Source organism: Candoia aspera, chromosome 3 (genome assembly GCF_035149785.1).
Source record: "Candoia aspera isolate rCanAsp1 chromosome 3, rCanAsp1.hap2, whole genome shotgun sequence".
NCBI lineage: Eukaryota > Metazoa > Chordata > Lepidosauria > Squamata > Boidae > Candoia > Candoia aspera.
Window position 1 is genome coordinate 167,566,011 of NC_086155.1, and position 16,132 is coordinate 167,582,142.

The window sequence follows — 16,132 nt, forward strand, 5'->3', positions numbered from 1 at the left end:
CAGTAAGCGAAAGAATCGGCAGAAGTACAAATCAATGCTTCATTTAAGGCAGACATCTGATTCTTTGGCTACAGGTTTCATTGAACTTCATATTATTTATTTTCTTCACAGTACAATTACTTCCAAAGTAGAACATCTTTATTGATACAAATCTAAAAAGACAAGATAGCGTGCAAATTTGACTTTAAAAGAGTTTTAAAAATTCATTATAGATATTTACCAGATAATACAACCAGACAGGGGGAGTTCTGAAGGTAGAGGAACTGCCTTACTCAAGGCTTGACATACTCCAAAAGGGCAGAAGAGAGGAAGGGCTTGGACATGTTTCCCGGCTTTATTTTTGTCAGATCGCTCCCATCGTTCACAGTGGGAGGGGAACCCACTGACAAACATTTCCATCAGTCCTGGGAAAAGGTATGGATGCTGCAGAACCAAGCCATCTTTTAATACTACCCATGTAATATTGATTATATGAACTTTTCACACTGGCTTGGAAGATGAGACTTCACTCTGTCCTTATAGGATAGACTCAAAATGACACCTGGACACTGCCGACTGAACTTGGACTTAATCATTATTTGCATTTGTATGTTTTTAAAAATACAGTGTGAAGTTCAGTATAGCAAGTAGTCCATACCATGTTTTAAAAAGTAAACATTTTGTTAGGTTTAGTATTATTCATTCAAGATATTTTATGAATTTTGTTCACCCTAAGAACAGATTGTTTTACCTAAAACTATCTTTAACAGGGTATGCAAGTAAATGTACACTGCTTTTGTGATGTTCATGAGGAACTCTTCTAAGCCATGTTTGGAAGTGTGTTTACAGATAGGCCTCCATGACAAATCTTTCAAAGGCACCTTTGTTTTCTTCTCTCTAGTCTGGTTTTTATAATAGACTGTAGGACCTTATTGTCAACAGATTCTGTTACTTTCATTTTAAAACTGCACACATACTAGAAATAACATCTTCATGAGCGATCATTTCTGCTAATAATCATTAATGTTTGTGTCAAGGAATGGCAGAACTCAGAATATGTATTGAAATGCATTCAAAGTGCTCTGTACACATCACTGCTTGTATAGAGTCTGCTCAAATGTTGTGGTCAAACTATATGTTGTCTCTCTTCTAAAACCACATAATTTACGACTATTTCTTCTGCTCATGGAAGACATAATTGAATTTAAAAAATTACTTATACCCATTTACAGGTAATATGCCACTACTGTGCAATCAATTCAGCATATCACAAATTTCTTCATTACTTCATTGTTAATATAATAACTAATTCATTCTTACTAGCATTTTCTCACTTTTTGAGAAACAATTTTGGGTATCTCTCCTTTCATTAATGTCAATTTAATGTATACCTGAGCTGTAAGCATCATGCTTCCAGTTTTCCTAATTTTATGTAATTCCAAAAATCAGTTTACAGAATTGCCAAGAACTACATAACATTCTATTACTACATCATAATTTGAAACATGTGCTTTAATACTTTTTGTTGTAGAAGATGATACCCAGTCCATATAGTCTTCACCTCCAGGTCAGTTAAGAAAGTTGTGGCATATCAGTGCTTGTCTTTTACATCCAGGGTTCCCATCCTTCCCAAGCTCTGCCAAGGATATTTGGGTCAGTGGCTTGATCAATAAGGCATTTCACTTGTATTTCTTCTGCAAGTCCATCCTCTGGTTCTCTGGCCCGGATGTTGAACTGTTTGCTCCCTCGTGCTACAGACAGATATTCCTTGAAGGCCTCAGATTTCTCATGGCCGAGGCGTAATTCATCACTTAAAAATTAAAAAAAAGCTTGAATGTAATCAGAATGATAGCTACCATATTTCTCAAATAAATGGTTAACTTTAGCAAGAAATTAATCTTCAGGAAAAGGATCGTTACCTTGTTGTGGTGCTGGAGCTTGAGCACCTCAATGATGCCATGAGCTAAACCGTGAAGGGCTACCCAAGATGAGAAGGTCATGACAGAGAGGTCAGACTAAATGCGATCCCTGGGGAAGGTAATGGCAACCCACCTCAGTATTCTTGCCGTGAAAACTCAATGGATCAGTACAACTAGAGATATGTCGGTATACCATCGGAAGATGAGACCCCCAGGTCGGAAGATGGCCAAAATGCTACTGGGGAGGAACAGAGAATGAGTTCAAGTAGCCCCAGACGTGATGACGCAGCTAGCTCAAAGCCGAAAGGATGGCTACCAGCCGACAGTGCTGGTAGTGAACGGCGAATCCAATGTTCTAAGGATCAACACACCATTGGAACCTGGAATGTAAGACCTATGAGCCAGGGCAAATTGGATGTGGTTATTGGTGAGATGTCAAGATAGACATTTTGGGCATCACTGAACTGACATGGACTGGAATGGGCCACTTCACATCAAATGACCACCAGATCTACTACTGTGGACAAGAGGACCACAGAAGAAATGGAGTAGCTTTCATAATTACTAGTAAAGTGGCTAAAGCAGTGCTTGGATACAATCAAAAAAACGATGGAATGGTCTCAATTTGAATTCAGGGCAAGCCATCTAACATCACAGTGATCCAAATATACGCCCCAACCACAAATGCTGAAGAAGCTGAAGTAGAGCAGTTCTATGAGGATCTGCAGCACCTACTGGACAACACGCCTAAAAGAGATGTTATTTTCATCACAGGAGACTGGAATGCTAAGGTGGGCAGTCAAATGACACCTGGAATTACAGGTAAGCATGGCCTGGGAGAACAAAACGAAGCAGGACACAGGCTGATAGAATTTTGCCAAGACAACTCACTCTGCATAACAAACACTCTCTTCCAACAACCTAAGAGACGGCTTTATACATGGACTTCACCAGATGGACAACACCGAAATCAGATTGACTATATCCTTTGCAGCCAAAGGTGGCCGACATCTATACAGTTGGTAAAAACAAGACCTGGAGCTGACTGTAGTTCAGATCACGAACTTCTTATTGCACAATTTAGGATCAGACTAAAGAGATTAGGGAAGACCCACAGATCAGCTAGAGATGAGCTCACTAATATTCCTAAGGAATATGCACTGGAGGTGAAGAATCAATTTAAGGGACTGGACTTAGTAGATAGGGTCCTGGAAGAACTATGGACAGAAGTCCGCAACATTGTTCAGGAGGCGGCAACAAAATACATCCCAAAGAAAGAGAAAACCAAGAAGGCAAAATGGCTGTCTGCTGAGACACTAGAAAGAGCCCAAGAAAGAAGGAAAGCAAAAGGCAACAGTGATAGAGGGAGATATGCCCAATTAAATGCAAAATTCCAGAAGTTAGCCAGAAGAGATAAGGAATTATTTTTAAACAAACAATGCATGGAAGTGGAAGAAGACAATAGAATAGGAAGGTCAAGAGACCTCTTCCAGAAAATTAGAAACATCAGAGGTAAAATCCAGGCCAAAATGGGTATGATCAAAAACAAAGATGGCAAGGACCTAACAGAAGAAGAAGAGATCAAGAAAAGGTGGCAAGAATATACAGAAGACCTGTATAGGAAGGATAACAATATCGGGGATAGCTTTGATGGTGTGGTCAGTGAGCTAGAGACAGACATCCTGAAGAGTGAGGTTGAGTGGGCCTTAAGAAGCATTGCTAATAACAAGGCAGCAGGAGACGACGGCATCCCAGCTGAACTGTTCAAAATCTTGCAAGATGATGCTGTCAAGGTAATGCATGCTATATGCCAGCAAATTTGGAAAACACAAGAATGGCCATCAGACTGGAAAAAATCAACTTATATCCCCATACCAAAAAAAGGACACACTAAAGAATGTTCAAACTATCGAACAGTGGCACTCATTTCACATGCCAGTAAGGTAATGCTCAAGATCCTGCAAGGTAGACTTCAGCAATTCATGGAGCGAGAATTGCCAGATGCACAAGCTGGGTTTAGAAAAGGCAGAGGAACTAGGGACCAAATTGCCAATATCCGCTGGATAATGGAAAAAGCCAGGGAGTTTCAGAAAAACATCTATTTCTGTTTTATTGACTATTCTAAAGCCTTTGACTGTGTGGACCATAACAAATTGTGGCAAGTTCTTAGTGGTACGGGGATACCAAGTCATCTTGTATGCCTCCTGAAGAATCTGTATAACGACCAAGCAGCAACAGTAAGAACAGACCACGGAACAACGGACTGGTTTAAGATTGGGAAAGGAGTATGGCAGGGCTGTATACTCTCACCCTACTTATTCAACTTGTACACAGAACACATCATGCAAAATGCTGGGCTTGAGGAATCCAAGGCTGGGGTTAAAATTGCTGGAAGAAACATTAACGATCTCAGATATGCAGATGATACTACTTTGATGGCTGAAAGCGAAGAGAAACTGAGGAGCCTTATGATCAAGGTGAAAGAAAGTGCAAAAGCTGGCTTGCAGCTAAACCTGAAAAAAGCCAAGATTATGGCAACCAGCTTGATTGATAACTGGCAAATAGAGGGAGAAAATGTAGAAGCAGTGAAAGACTTTGTATTTCTAGGTGCGAAGATTACTGCAGATGCTGACTGCAGTCAGGAAATCAGAAGATGCTTAATCCTTGGGAGAAGAGCAATGACCAATCTCGATAAAATAGTTAAGAGCAGAGACATCACACTGACAACAAAGGTCCGCATAGTTAAAGCAATGGTGTTCCCCGTAGTAACATATGGCTGCGAGAGCTGGAGCATAAGGAAGGCTGAGAGAAGGAAGAGAGATGCTTTGGAACTGTGGTGTTGGAGGAAAATTCTGAGAGTGCCTTGGACTGCCAGAAGATCAAAGCAGTCCATCCTCCAGGAAATAAAGCCAGACTGCTCACTTGAGGGAATGATATTAAAGACCAAACTGAAATACTTTGGCCATATAATAAGAAGACAGGACACCCTGGAGAAGATGCTGATGCTAGGGAGAGTGGAGGGCAAAAGGAAGAGGGGCCGACCAAGGGCAAGATGGATGGATGATATTCTAGAGGTGACGGACCCGTCCCTGGGGGAGCTGCGTGTGTTGACGACCGACAGGAAGCTCTGGCGTGGGCTGGTCCATGAAGTCACAAAGAGTCGGAAGCGACTAAATGAATAAACAACAAATCTTACCTGTGGCAATCAGAGTAAAGCTGAATAAAATTCTACAAATGCATAAAGGGAACAGTTTACATATATTTTAAAAAAAATCACATTCAAATAATGTTGGGGAATCTAGATTTCCTCCACTCCGAGTAGCCCCAGGAAGCATCGCAGTGATCTACGGTAGCTAGAGATCATCAATTTTTGGAGGCTCCTACTTTTCAGCTTGAAAGGTTCTTAGAGTTGCTTGCAGAGTAACAGAATACATACACTTCGTTACATACACCAACATGTACATCACTTAGTCTTTATGTCACTCAGTAACATTTGGAGAGTCTAAGGAATGTGAACAGTTATGAGGCAATGTCTGTGTTCAAACCTCATTTGTTGCCTTGCATACATAAAGTCCTCAAAGTGAAAGTATGCTCAATGATGTTTGATTTATGAGAGCTCTTACACACAAAATCACCTCACAATGCAATCTTCAAGAAACTAGCATGAATGTATACATCCTAGAGTTGTAAAAAACAATTAAAGGTTGAAATATTTTCAACCCAAATGTTCTTTCCTGGCCTCAGAAAAAGCATTTTGTCCTGTTCCAGCCTCAGAACAGATGATTCTGACCTACAATTTGATTTATTATTATTTATTTATTAAACAGATCTATAAGGCCACCCAACTCACACACGGTGACCTTGATGTTGTGTAATGGCTGATTTCAAGTTTGGAATGCTTTTGATGAAGTCAGAAAATGTTGGTCTCCAAACATTTTGCACACTTTTAATAAATTAATCCTAAAGTAGAACATGATATTAAAATTCCCAGTTTTCAGGCAATAATTCTTCCATTTGCATTTTTAATATAGATCTGCACATTTAAAATGTCAAACTCATACCAGGTAATCACAGCTGGATTAGCCCCTGCCAACTTTCTTCTAGCAAAGTTTACTTTTTGTAGAGGGTACCAATTCACTTTATCTGTATTTATTTCCTTAGTCCATGTGCCTCCTTTTCTCAACTGTTTCAGTTCAAAATTCTAAGGAGAGAAAATGTTAATCCATGAAACCAATATTATATGTGTTACAGTGCATATTATTCACTGCAGTTATCAATCAAAATTTAAATTCCTACCTAATGTATCTGTGTGTACTGAATCTCAGGGTGCACATAGATCTTTAAGGTGATTTTACAAAAAAAAAAAAGTATTTTGCTTAAATTTCCAAATGGCAAATACACTTTGCCCTATTTATTTACTAGACAAATAGGGAGGCTAAAATATAGGAATACGAATGAATCTATTTTAAAAAATTTAAAGTTAGTGTTTACTTGTCAAATAGCAATTCAGCTAATAATTTCTCTTCCTATTTTCAGATGTGCCAGAATAAGGAGTCAATTGCTTACTTTCCAATCCAAAGAAGGTTCCTTTACAAATATATCCATAGTATTAATGAGAACATCTTGATTTATACGGTAGGCTCTTAAGGAATGTATCATCACACTGAATATAAGACCAGATTCTTTCATTGGCAACATCAAATTAACAAATTGACGAGTCAAACGGAAAGGCATCAACTCTGGAACTTGCAGAAACTACAAAGAATAAAAATTATTGAAAAATCCATAAAGCAAACAAGAAAAATTTAACCTTTTCTGCTCATAGCAAAAGTCCCTGTGATTTATGAATAGCAAAAGTGAAAAGGAACATGGCTTCTAGTTATAAATGCATGCATTAGTATATTATTATCTCTATACCCTATCTGACTTTCAAGGCACTCAAAGAAGCTCTTAAGCTACTAAAGGAACAAAATAAGGGGACTGGCATATACTTTTCTTTCTCTTTTAATTTCATATCCATTCCTCCTAGCAGGAAATGGTCTGCTATTCTGGAAGTGTGTGAAGAAAGCAAGCACTGATCCATTTTGGTCCTCTTAGCTGCTGGAATCATGATAGGAGAGGGGGCAAAAGAATGATGCTCTGAATGGATTCTCTTGCCACTGCAAAAAGCAAGAGCTTAAGGAGCCTCTAAAATCCCATGGTCCCTCAAATGTATCCACTGAGGCTGTAAGATTTCCTCTACCCTGGCTTCATTCAATATAGCTAAATGTTCATGCATAAACATTAGAATAAGGACAGGAGGAGAGTACCTGTGTTGCTGAACCAAATGCATGTCCAAAGTCTATTCCCACCATGCCCCCAGTCTCTGTACTGATCATAAAATTTGACAAGTGCCGATCCCCAATGCCAAGAATCCAGTGGCTGATGCAGAGCAGTGCGTGGGTGCTGGCAAAATGGGATCGCAGGGACAGCAGGGCTTCTGGAGTTGTGCTCATTTTGACAAAGGCTTTCCTTTAGAAAGTAAACAGATTTATATCAGAAGTCACTGAAGTACAACTTAGAAACTGCCTTCAGATAATACAAGTTCTGGAAATCGCTACATTAGAAATGCAAAAGAATGGATCTTTTCCTTATCTGTTCAGAGACATAATAAAAAGTGAAACAAAACAAGAAAAATTAGGCTGCTTTGTGAAAAAATGAGAACAAGGTTTTCTTTAGGAAGTGCATGCCAGGGGTCCCCTCTGGCACTGGGGGTTAAAGAAAGCAGAGGCCAAGGGAAGGTGAGGGAGGAATAGCTCCTGGCAATGTGTTTTGTACGAGTCATTCGACTTTTTAATCAGTTTAGTCAATCTAATTGTAAGACCTCTTGAGTGTTCATACCAACAACATTGATGGTAATTATTACTATTCTATTCACTACACTTATTTCAAAGCCCAGAGCTTTGAAAGAACACCCTCACCTTACCTTACCTTAGCAGATCTTCAGGAACATGGTTTTCTCGATGCTGGAAAGACATCACTGTTTCTGTTCGGCTAGCTCTTCTGAAAATTAGAACAAACGATGAGAATTATAACCAGGCCACTGAAATAGGTAAATTGCAATAAAGAATCAGGTAGAGACAGTTGCTTTTCCTATTTTTCACCTGTGCTTATCCTGAATCTTTTTTATTTTTTGCTCTGTCAGACTTCAAATTACAAACTCAGTTAGGATGGGAAGCGCCAAGAACACTGAAAGTCTGGCACAGAGAACTCTATTCTGAAATAATTGCTTTTAGCATTTAAATACCAATGTTATATAATGTATAAGTACTTGTACAGAAACACCAAAATACTTGCATCCAAGGTTAGGCACAAATAAACATAAATTAATTGTGTTGTGTTGTATACTTCTGTAGGGATTATTTAGGAGGATACAACTTGTACAATCATGTATTGAATGCAACTGAACTAAATTGCCCTTAACTCCAAAGATATTCTTCTCACCAGCGTGCACATTGAGCTAAAATACAATCACAGCCTTGTAACCATTCCTTAATTAATACTCTCCATGTCTGTGTAATACCTTTCAGTTCTTGCTCTCTGTTTTTACTCTTCTTCCTGTTTTAGGCTATGCTGACAGAATTTAATTCTGCCTTATAAATGTACTTTAAGTCTGTAACAATTGCTATACGGCTCATATTAAGTGCAATAATTCAACAAGCTCCACAAACCTTTCGGTTTGGGCCTCTGCAGTAAAAAAAAAAAATGCAAGTGGCATCATCTATACAAACTTTATCACATTGAACAATTTAAAGCAAATTTTACATAGCAAAAGAGGACAGATCATGAATATAGAGTCCATATTAAAGTAATTATAATAAGTCCTACACAGAATCAATATCTGATCCGTCTTTCCTGGAAACTGTCCATCACGAAGTAAAAAGATAACACGAGATATTCAAGAACTTCTTCCCACTCCCATAATAGTGCTTTTATGCAGTATCAAAAAATAACATAAAAGAAAATACCGTATTACTTCTTTTTTCAAATGTTCTGAACTAGTTCAAACTTAAGTATGTGGAATGCAGAGAATAGAGGCAGGGGGAAGGAGCGTGCACGGTTGAGCAATCACTGCAAAACCGCTATGCCTACAGAAGCAGCCCTAAATACAGTATTTGCTATTACTGAAACAACGTTCAAGAATCTGCTGTCAGTAATTTCTCGGGGGGGGGGGGGAGAGGAGTAATTAGTGTGTGTGATGTATAACAAGTATTTCCAAGACTTACTTGAACATAGTCATGTAGCGTTCAATTCCATCTGTTTCCCCCATCTTGCCCAGCCAATCAATATAGTCAGCACAAGGACCTTTGGGACTTCAGAGAGGGACAGAATACAAACAGAGTCTACATGCAGGTATTTATACATCATCTGACTGGGTAGAAGTGCTTGCTTTCTGATTTGGTTTTAGCCCTGATGAATTATCTGTCAGAGCAATTAATGTACTAAATTATTGTTTTACCAACATTCTAGAATAAAATTTTCTGAAGACTAATTAACTTTATTAGCAGATGACTGTTACATCTGTTAATAAAACATGGACAAAGAGAATGCGAACAATTCATTATTACCAATGCTGGATTCAATCAAGTCAGTTCAAACTGTTACAAGACACCCCTGCAACTGTTTAAATATCAATGGGAGAAATAGTCTGTTACACCAAATCTATTCACAGAAAAATGCCAAGCACCTGGTGTAAAAGACAGAAGGTAAGTGGGACTGATAAATATTCAACTGAATTTGCACCACTTTGTACATTCAGACCCAAATGAAGCTGTCAAACAAATTATGTCATGTATGATATGAGAAAAATTTTGGTAAGGGCCAATAAGCAAGGACCGGCACTGCGATGTTGGCAAAAACAGTCCTCTTTAATTTGGCCTTCACACAAGCCTGTAATTTTATAGTGATCTGTCTATGCTGCTTTCAGGATCACAGTTCACGAGAAGAAAAAATTACTTCTATGATGAAAAGTGGCTTAGATTCTGTTGAACAATGCAAGCATGAGGGCTGTTCACACTGTCCTAATTTCCCACCACAGGAACTGCCTCCTGCTGCTATTGATCTGGTTTCCGCACAAAGCGAGCATTTACACATATTTGAGCTCCAGTCTGACTAAAGTTCACTTCCTAATTATTTAAGCTAAAATGAAATTTAAAAATCCCTTGTTTGTTAAAAAAAAAGCAGTTTGTTGATAAGAATATGGTGATGAAGAAGCCACAGGTAATAAAAATCTTTTTGCTTAAATAATAAAGTAGAAAATGTGGGACACAGGTGAAATCACGCCCATTAAACAAACAGCTGCCAATTATTATCTAGGCCAGGAAGTACTTTAACCTTTGAAGATTATTCTCAGGTGATCCAATGGACATTAGTACAGTAAGTAATGTTAATTTATTGGAGATACCTAACAATAGCAGCAAAGAAAGTCATTAACAAACCAGAACAGAGTTATGCTTCTCTTACCTGTTATAACAATTCTTTTCCTGTTCAGACATGTTTTTCAAAAGGAACTCCTTTAACGTACAGGTATTCTCAAGCCATTCAATCAGTCCCAATCTGTAAGAAAATAAATCCAAACTTTTTTTTTTGCTACAATATGGCAAAATAAACAGAACGTATTTCTGATGGAGGAAAAAATATGTAGAGGAACTAGACAAGTCATCCATGTTAAAATGTAAACAAACACACAAGTGATAGCACTGTGCATGTTTTGAAATCAGCTTGGGAGAGGTCCTTCAGAATGTGTGAGGGTACAAGTGATTTGGATGTGGTGCTCTGGAATGTACAGGAATTATTTCCAAGAACATCTTGTGATGAAGATAGAGTCTATGTGCTACACAAGGGTCTAGCATGTCTCTACCTGGTTGTCATTGGTATAACTTGGTACGTTTTTATCTGCATATTTCTTTGGCTGCAGGCAGCATCTCGTGAAAGGATGTTGTTCATAACTTCGAAGAGCTGCTCAATGCGCTGGTCTTGCCTGAGGTCTTCTCCTCCTTTCACAAGAAAGGGATATTCCCGCTCATCATTGCCTCTAATAACTATACGCTTTGGTTTCCGGATGGATTGCATTACTTTTATCTTTGATGGAATGTAGAAAAAGAAAAAATACAGAACAGATAAGAAAAAGTATATTACAGGAATTGACCCATAAGAGGTTATTGATTTCTATACAGCATGAAAAACAGAAATGAAACACTCTCCTGAGTTTTTCAATGGGCATTGTCTCCAAACAGCACCTATTACAGGTATATTGTCTGTTTTTACAAGGAAAAGAACTCAGCTTTAGGAAAAGTCAAGGGTATCCTACAATTTGTGGCCTTGACAGAGCTCTTAAGCATGATTATACTACACAAGCAACATTATGAAAAAGCCATGTTGCAAGTAGAGACTCAGTTCACTGCAGGTCACTGTTTTTCAAAAGGCACAGCCCTCAAACTCTATTAGTGTATAGATTTCCAACCAGAAATCTAAATGGGTATTGGCATCTCTCCTGGACCCTCCATTTGGCTTTACAGCTACTTGGATTTTTGAAGGTGGGCATAAAAGCTGCCTTCCTTGAAGTCATTATTTTCACAAGATGGATTTTGCCACTTGAGATTCCCTCATTAGATCTCAAGTATGTTCTACAGTGATAAATCAGTATTTAGAATAGACCTGCCATTTATATGAAAACAGAATTTCCCTTTTCATTGATCATAGTACAGTTCTTCACCTTCCTTCTGTCCCAGGATGGGTGCATTCTGGAACACTGGTTTAGAATTAAAGAGATCAGGAAACATGAAGCATTGGTTGTAGTTTTTCAGGAGTCTTCTCTGGGCAAATTTTTGCTGAGCAGTTTAAGGTAATGCATAATATGATGCAGCCCTTTCTGAAGAAAAAAATCAGCAAGGAAACCAGAATGTCTGCATTCCCTTTAAGGGACCTTAGTTGCTTTTCAAGAAAATTGCCATTACTTTCTAGAATCAGTATAACCTTCTTCATTTAAGACTTCTGCTCAACTGTATATATAGCATGCAGGGCTTCCTCTGTAAGTTTTTCCACAAATAATTGCTTGTGACTGAGGAGGGCTTCTTACAAGCATGGGAGAGACAAGCCATTTCTAAAAGTTTGGGTGCCTTTGAAGATTAAAAGGAACTTAGAAGGGTCTGTTCTCAGTTAATTTTAACCCTTTTAATAATATCTAAATGTCTTCCCCCCCCTCCTTGTAAATTACTAGCTTTGCTTCATTTTCTCTTCCATTTTATTCTATTTTCCTTTCATTCACTCTCCAGTGCAGCTACCCCTTTCCTTTACTCATCTCCATTTTGTTTTTTTCTCCCCCCTTCATTTTTGCTGTTTCTGCTGGAAGGAGTAGTAAGAATGTGTGCAACTGTGTGTTTCGATCTATGATGGTCAGTCATTGGTTATATGCAGACGGGGGCATCAATTTTATAAATGGAATCCTGTCATGAGTGCCGTTGAGCTGAAGTCATCAGCGCAATGGCACACATGACAATAGCAAGGAAACAGGGGAAGGGGCTCAAGATAAGTAGCCATCAACTCACAACGACTAAAGGTCAAGAAACAATAGCTAAGCGGATCACGGAGCACACCCAAGCCATTAGCGCTAATACAACGGAGATCGCCCAGCTGACAGCAATCACCGGAGGAATAGAGAAACCGATGATGGGCGATCCCGGAACGCCAGCGGGGCCTCGCAACCCCTCACCCACCGGCAGGTCAACGTGTTGGACAAAGGGGGGTGACGTGACCGCGAGTGAGGGGGCGCTGACCGGCGCGGGGTATTTAAACCCCGCACCGGCGCGCTCCTGTCACTCTCAGCTTTTTTCCCGATGCTGTACCTGCGCTGTGAATAAACCAGAGCCTGTTCCACCGAACCAGTGTCTGAGCATTATTCAGAGGTAGGCAGCGCATGACAAATCCCTTACCTTATAACAAATTAATTTTAATTAGTAGCTGCTATCAGCTCCTCCTGTTTTGGAGTATGAGTTCTGGAGATACAGGTCCTACAGCCGTATCATAATCCTACAATTACTGCACTGAATGAATTAATCTGGGGAAAATGCTGGATTATTATTTAAAATTAGAAAATAAATTTTTACTACAATGGTAACAGTATGCTCTGTAAATTAATATTTTAACATACCCGCTCATCAAATCCAGAAATTTTTGCATGATATTCCGGCAACGGCTTTCCTTTACCATCATACTGACCTGAATAAGTAAAAAGTTGTTTTTTTCAATGTGATTTTTTAGAACGCTTATCAAGTAACTTTATCAGGATGTATTCGTGATCTGCTTGACATATTTTCATCTGGTACACAATGCACTACTACATTAGTAGAAAATCTCAATGACTAATAGGTTATGTTTATAGCGGAAAGGTGAAAGGAAGGATGCCTGTTAAGGTTGCTTCCATATGATTCTTGCAATCCTAATTCTGACATCAAGATTGTCAGCACGCTCTTTTAGGAACAAACTGCTCTGTAAAGCATTGTCAGTTATGTTCCAGTCTGAAAGGAGCTCTAATACATCACAGTTATCTTGGATCAACAGACAAACTGAGAAATTTGTTGAAGCGGCTCCCATGGCGGTTGTGCCTAGAGATGGAACACTCATTTACCAGAAAGCCAAGTGCTCAGGCTTAAAAAGAAGACAGACTCAGGAATCTAAGCCCTCAATGCTATATCGCTTATGTGAAGTCAAAGTGGCAATGCCTAGAGGTTATATAACCACAGAAACCTTGAGGGAAACAAAAATAAAATAAAAATTAAAAAATGTCAGCCAACACACACACTAAACCCTCTCCCTAAAAACTCAACAGTCAAATATACCCTCATCTCCTTTATTTCCTCTAGCCCTCAAATACTCCCCACAATCTTCAGATTTCTTTTGTTCATTTTTTTCAGGCATGTGGCCACAATTTCAAACAAAACGTAAATCCTCTGGAGATAAAAGCAATGCTGGTGACTAGCATGTCATTTTGCAGCATTCCCACTTCAAGCCCAGTGGGGCAGGTGTGCTGGTAAGCACTATGAAATGTTAGTGGGTGCCATTTGAGCAACCCAGTCCTGAAGAGCAACCGACAGAAAGCAAAGACGTCATTGTTTCTGTTCCTGTCACCAGCTACATTAAAAACCACCCCTCCATGAGAAAAACATGGTCATCATTGTTTTAGATCACATTTCAACCAAGATGCATTTTCTCACACTTAAAGCATTTGAACTTCAGTAAGTTTGAAGAGTACAGAGTTCTCCAAAGTAGTAAGAATCAGAGATAGGAAGTATCTGTCCAATAGTAGAGTCCAACCCACTGTGATTATATAATTAGAGGATATGACTTCAGTTAATAATTGTTTCATTAGGGACAGTCTTTAATTTGCAGGGCTTTTTTCTTTTTACACTGTAATGTACAACTTACCAGGGATTTCCAGTTCAGTCCTCAAAAATTCTGGTTTGAATTCACTCATCCAAGGAGAGCACTCCTTCAGATTCCCAGGTTCTTTCTCACATTTCTTCATCTTTGCAAAGAGAGGGAGTGCAACTTTACTGAAGATGCCAGCATTCATCTCTAGCAGTTTGGAACCTCCTTTTCCAAAATGATTGTCAAGTTCCTTTCCAAATTCCTAAAATAAAATTCATTTACAACAGAAACACTAGTTTTAATATAAGCAAAACATTTAGGCTGATATGAGAAAAGGGGTACAGTAGTATCCTTAACGAAGGAGTAGAGTAGAACCTTTACAAACTGCCAGAACTTGTTTAACTGTCCACATGCCACAAGTGATCAGCAAAATCTTCAAGCTGTGGTCAGGGCAGAATTCCATGTGTCTCAACAGCTATGGGTTGTGAGTGGACATTAAAGATAGGTACAACGGGTGGGAGCTTCTTACGAAGTTCTGCTCCCAAAGGTTACTGATGGGTTATTTCCCTTGGGATGGCACTTTCCACTGGAGCTGATAAACAGCATCCATGCTTAAATATATCCTAGAGAAGCTGCCATACTGATCTCTTAAACCACACTCAAAGCTCCAGGAGCTGTTCTCACTATTGTAATAAAGCATAACTATGCCAAAAGGAAACATACTTAGAAAAAAAAATACCCTAAGGATTTAGGAATTAAATTCCAGGTGTCCAGTCTACCCCCTCCATTGGTAAAATGAAATCAAAAGCCTTGTAGGAATAATTCACATACAAGAATCCTGAGCTCTGAAACAAGCAAATTCACGGCCTTCTAGGAATGCCCAAGAACAAAGAATTCATAGTCTAAGTACAGTCATTTACCTCAGATCTACCAAAGCAGCACCTATTATAGCTGGTTTCTAGCTGTCCAGCAATCAGCTAATTAGGAGGTTCCCAAAATTCTGCCAAAAGCAGCATCCACAGAGTATATATTTTAATTTTTGAATGGCTCAATTGTATGTATGAATAGCAAAATGACTGGCTTTACAGATCTCTTCAATACGGTAACTGTTGTGTAGAATTGCTGAAAAGCAGCTGCTCAACTAGGAGTCTGTAGTGATGCCTTCTAATGGTTGCTGCTTAGAACACAGATTACGGAAAAAAGCTTCTTAGAAATTTTCATTTTTACTTTATACTGTTCAGCAATTTCTCTTCTAATGAAAAAATAAGAAGCCTGAAAGAATAAGGACTTCTGGGTTGATTAGGAATAAGAACAAATACAAGACAATTTTCTGTGTTCTTCAAAAAAGGGGACCAATCTTCCATAGGAAGAAAAAATCTGTGTGAAGAAGCTTGTATTGATAATAGCCATGTATTTGAGAATTTGTGAAGAAGGCCTATTTGGAAAAAACTCTGGGTAGAATTATGATCCCTCCCCGCAGAGAGAGAGCATGCTTAAGATTCGTAACTTATAGGAGAATCTGAACATGATCTCAAAATTTGTTTTCATTAATATCAAAGCCCAGCTGAAATTCCACGCAGAAACCTCATGGTCCAACATAGTAGTTTTCTTGGTATCAAAATGTAAGTGGTTTGTCACTGCTTTCCTCCAGGAATTTTTTTTTTTAAATTCCCAGTTTAGCCTATATAGCCCTGGGATCTCCTGGTGATCTCCCACTACTTACTCTTAGGACCAACCCTATTTATCTTTTTTTGGGATCAACCAATGTTAGATAGTCAAGCTTTTGTCCCAGCCAGTCACAAGGTATTCCAGGACTTTTTTTGATGCTC

The 16,132-nt window shown here is 38.8% G+C and overlaps 1 protein-coding gene across 1 annotated transcript in view; it reads right to left on the reverse strand.

Annotated features, from left to right (window-relative positions):
* Positions 1-75: 75 nt before the first annotated feature.
* Positions 76-16,132, reverse strand: part of PRKDC (protein kinase, DNA-activated, catalytic subunit) — a 108,490-nt gene continuing 92,433 nt past the window's right edge. Inside the window, exons 77-86 of the mRNA XM_063299249.1 lie at positions 14,361-14,565; positions 13,087-13,154; positions 10,798-11,018; positions 10,401-10,493; positions 9,164-9,250; positions 7,869-7,940; positions 7,208-7,409; positions 6,465-6,653; positions 5,960-6,099; positions 76-1,789 (exon numbers count right to left, since the gene is read on the reverse strand). Coding sequence (XP_063155319.1) covers positions 1,585-1,789; positions 5,960-6,099; positions 6,465-6,653; positions 7,208-7,409; positions 7,869-7,940; positions 9,164-9,250; positions 10,401-10,493; positions 10,798-11,018; positions 13,087-13,154; positions 14,361-14,565 — 1,482 coding nt within the window. The 3' untranslated portion in view covers positions 76-1,584. The remainder of the gene's footprint in view (positions 1,790-5,959; positions 6,100-6,464; positions 6,654-7,207; positions 7,410-7,868; positions 7,941-9,163; positions 9,251-10,400; positions 10,494-10,797; positions 11,019-13,086; positions 13,155-14,360; positions 14,566-16,132) is intronic.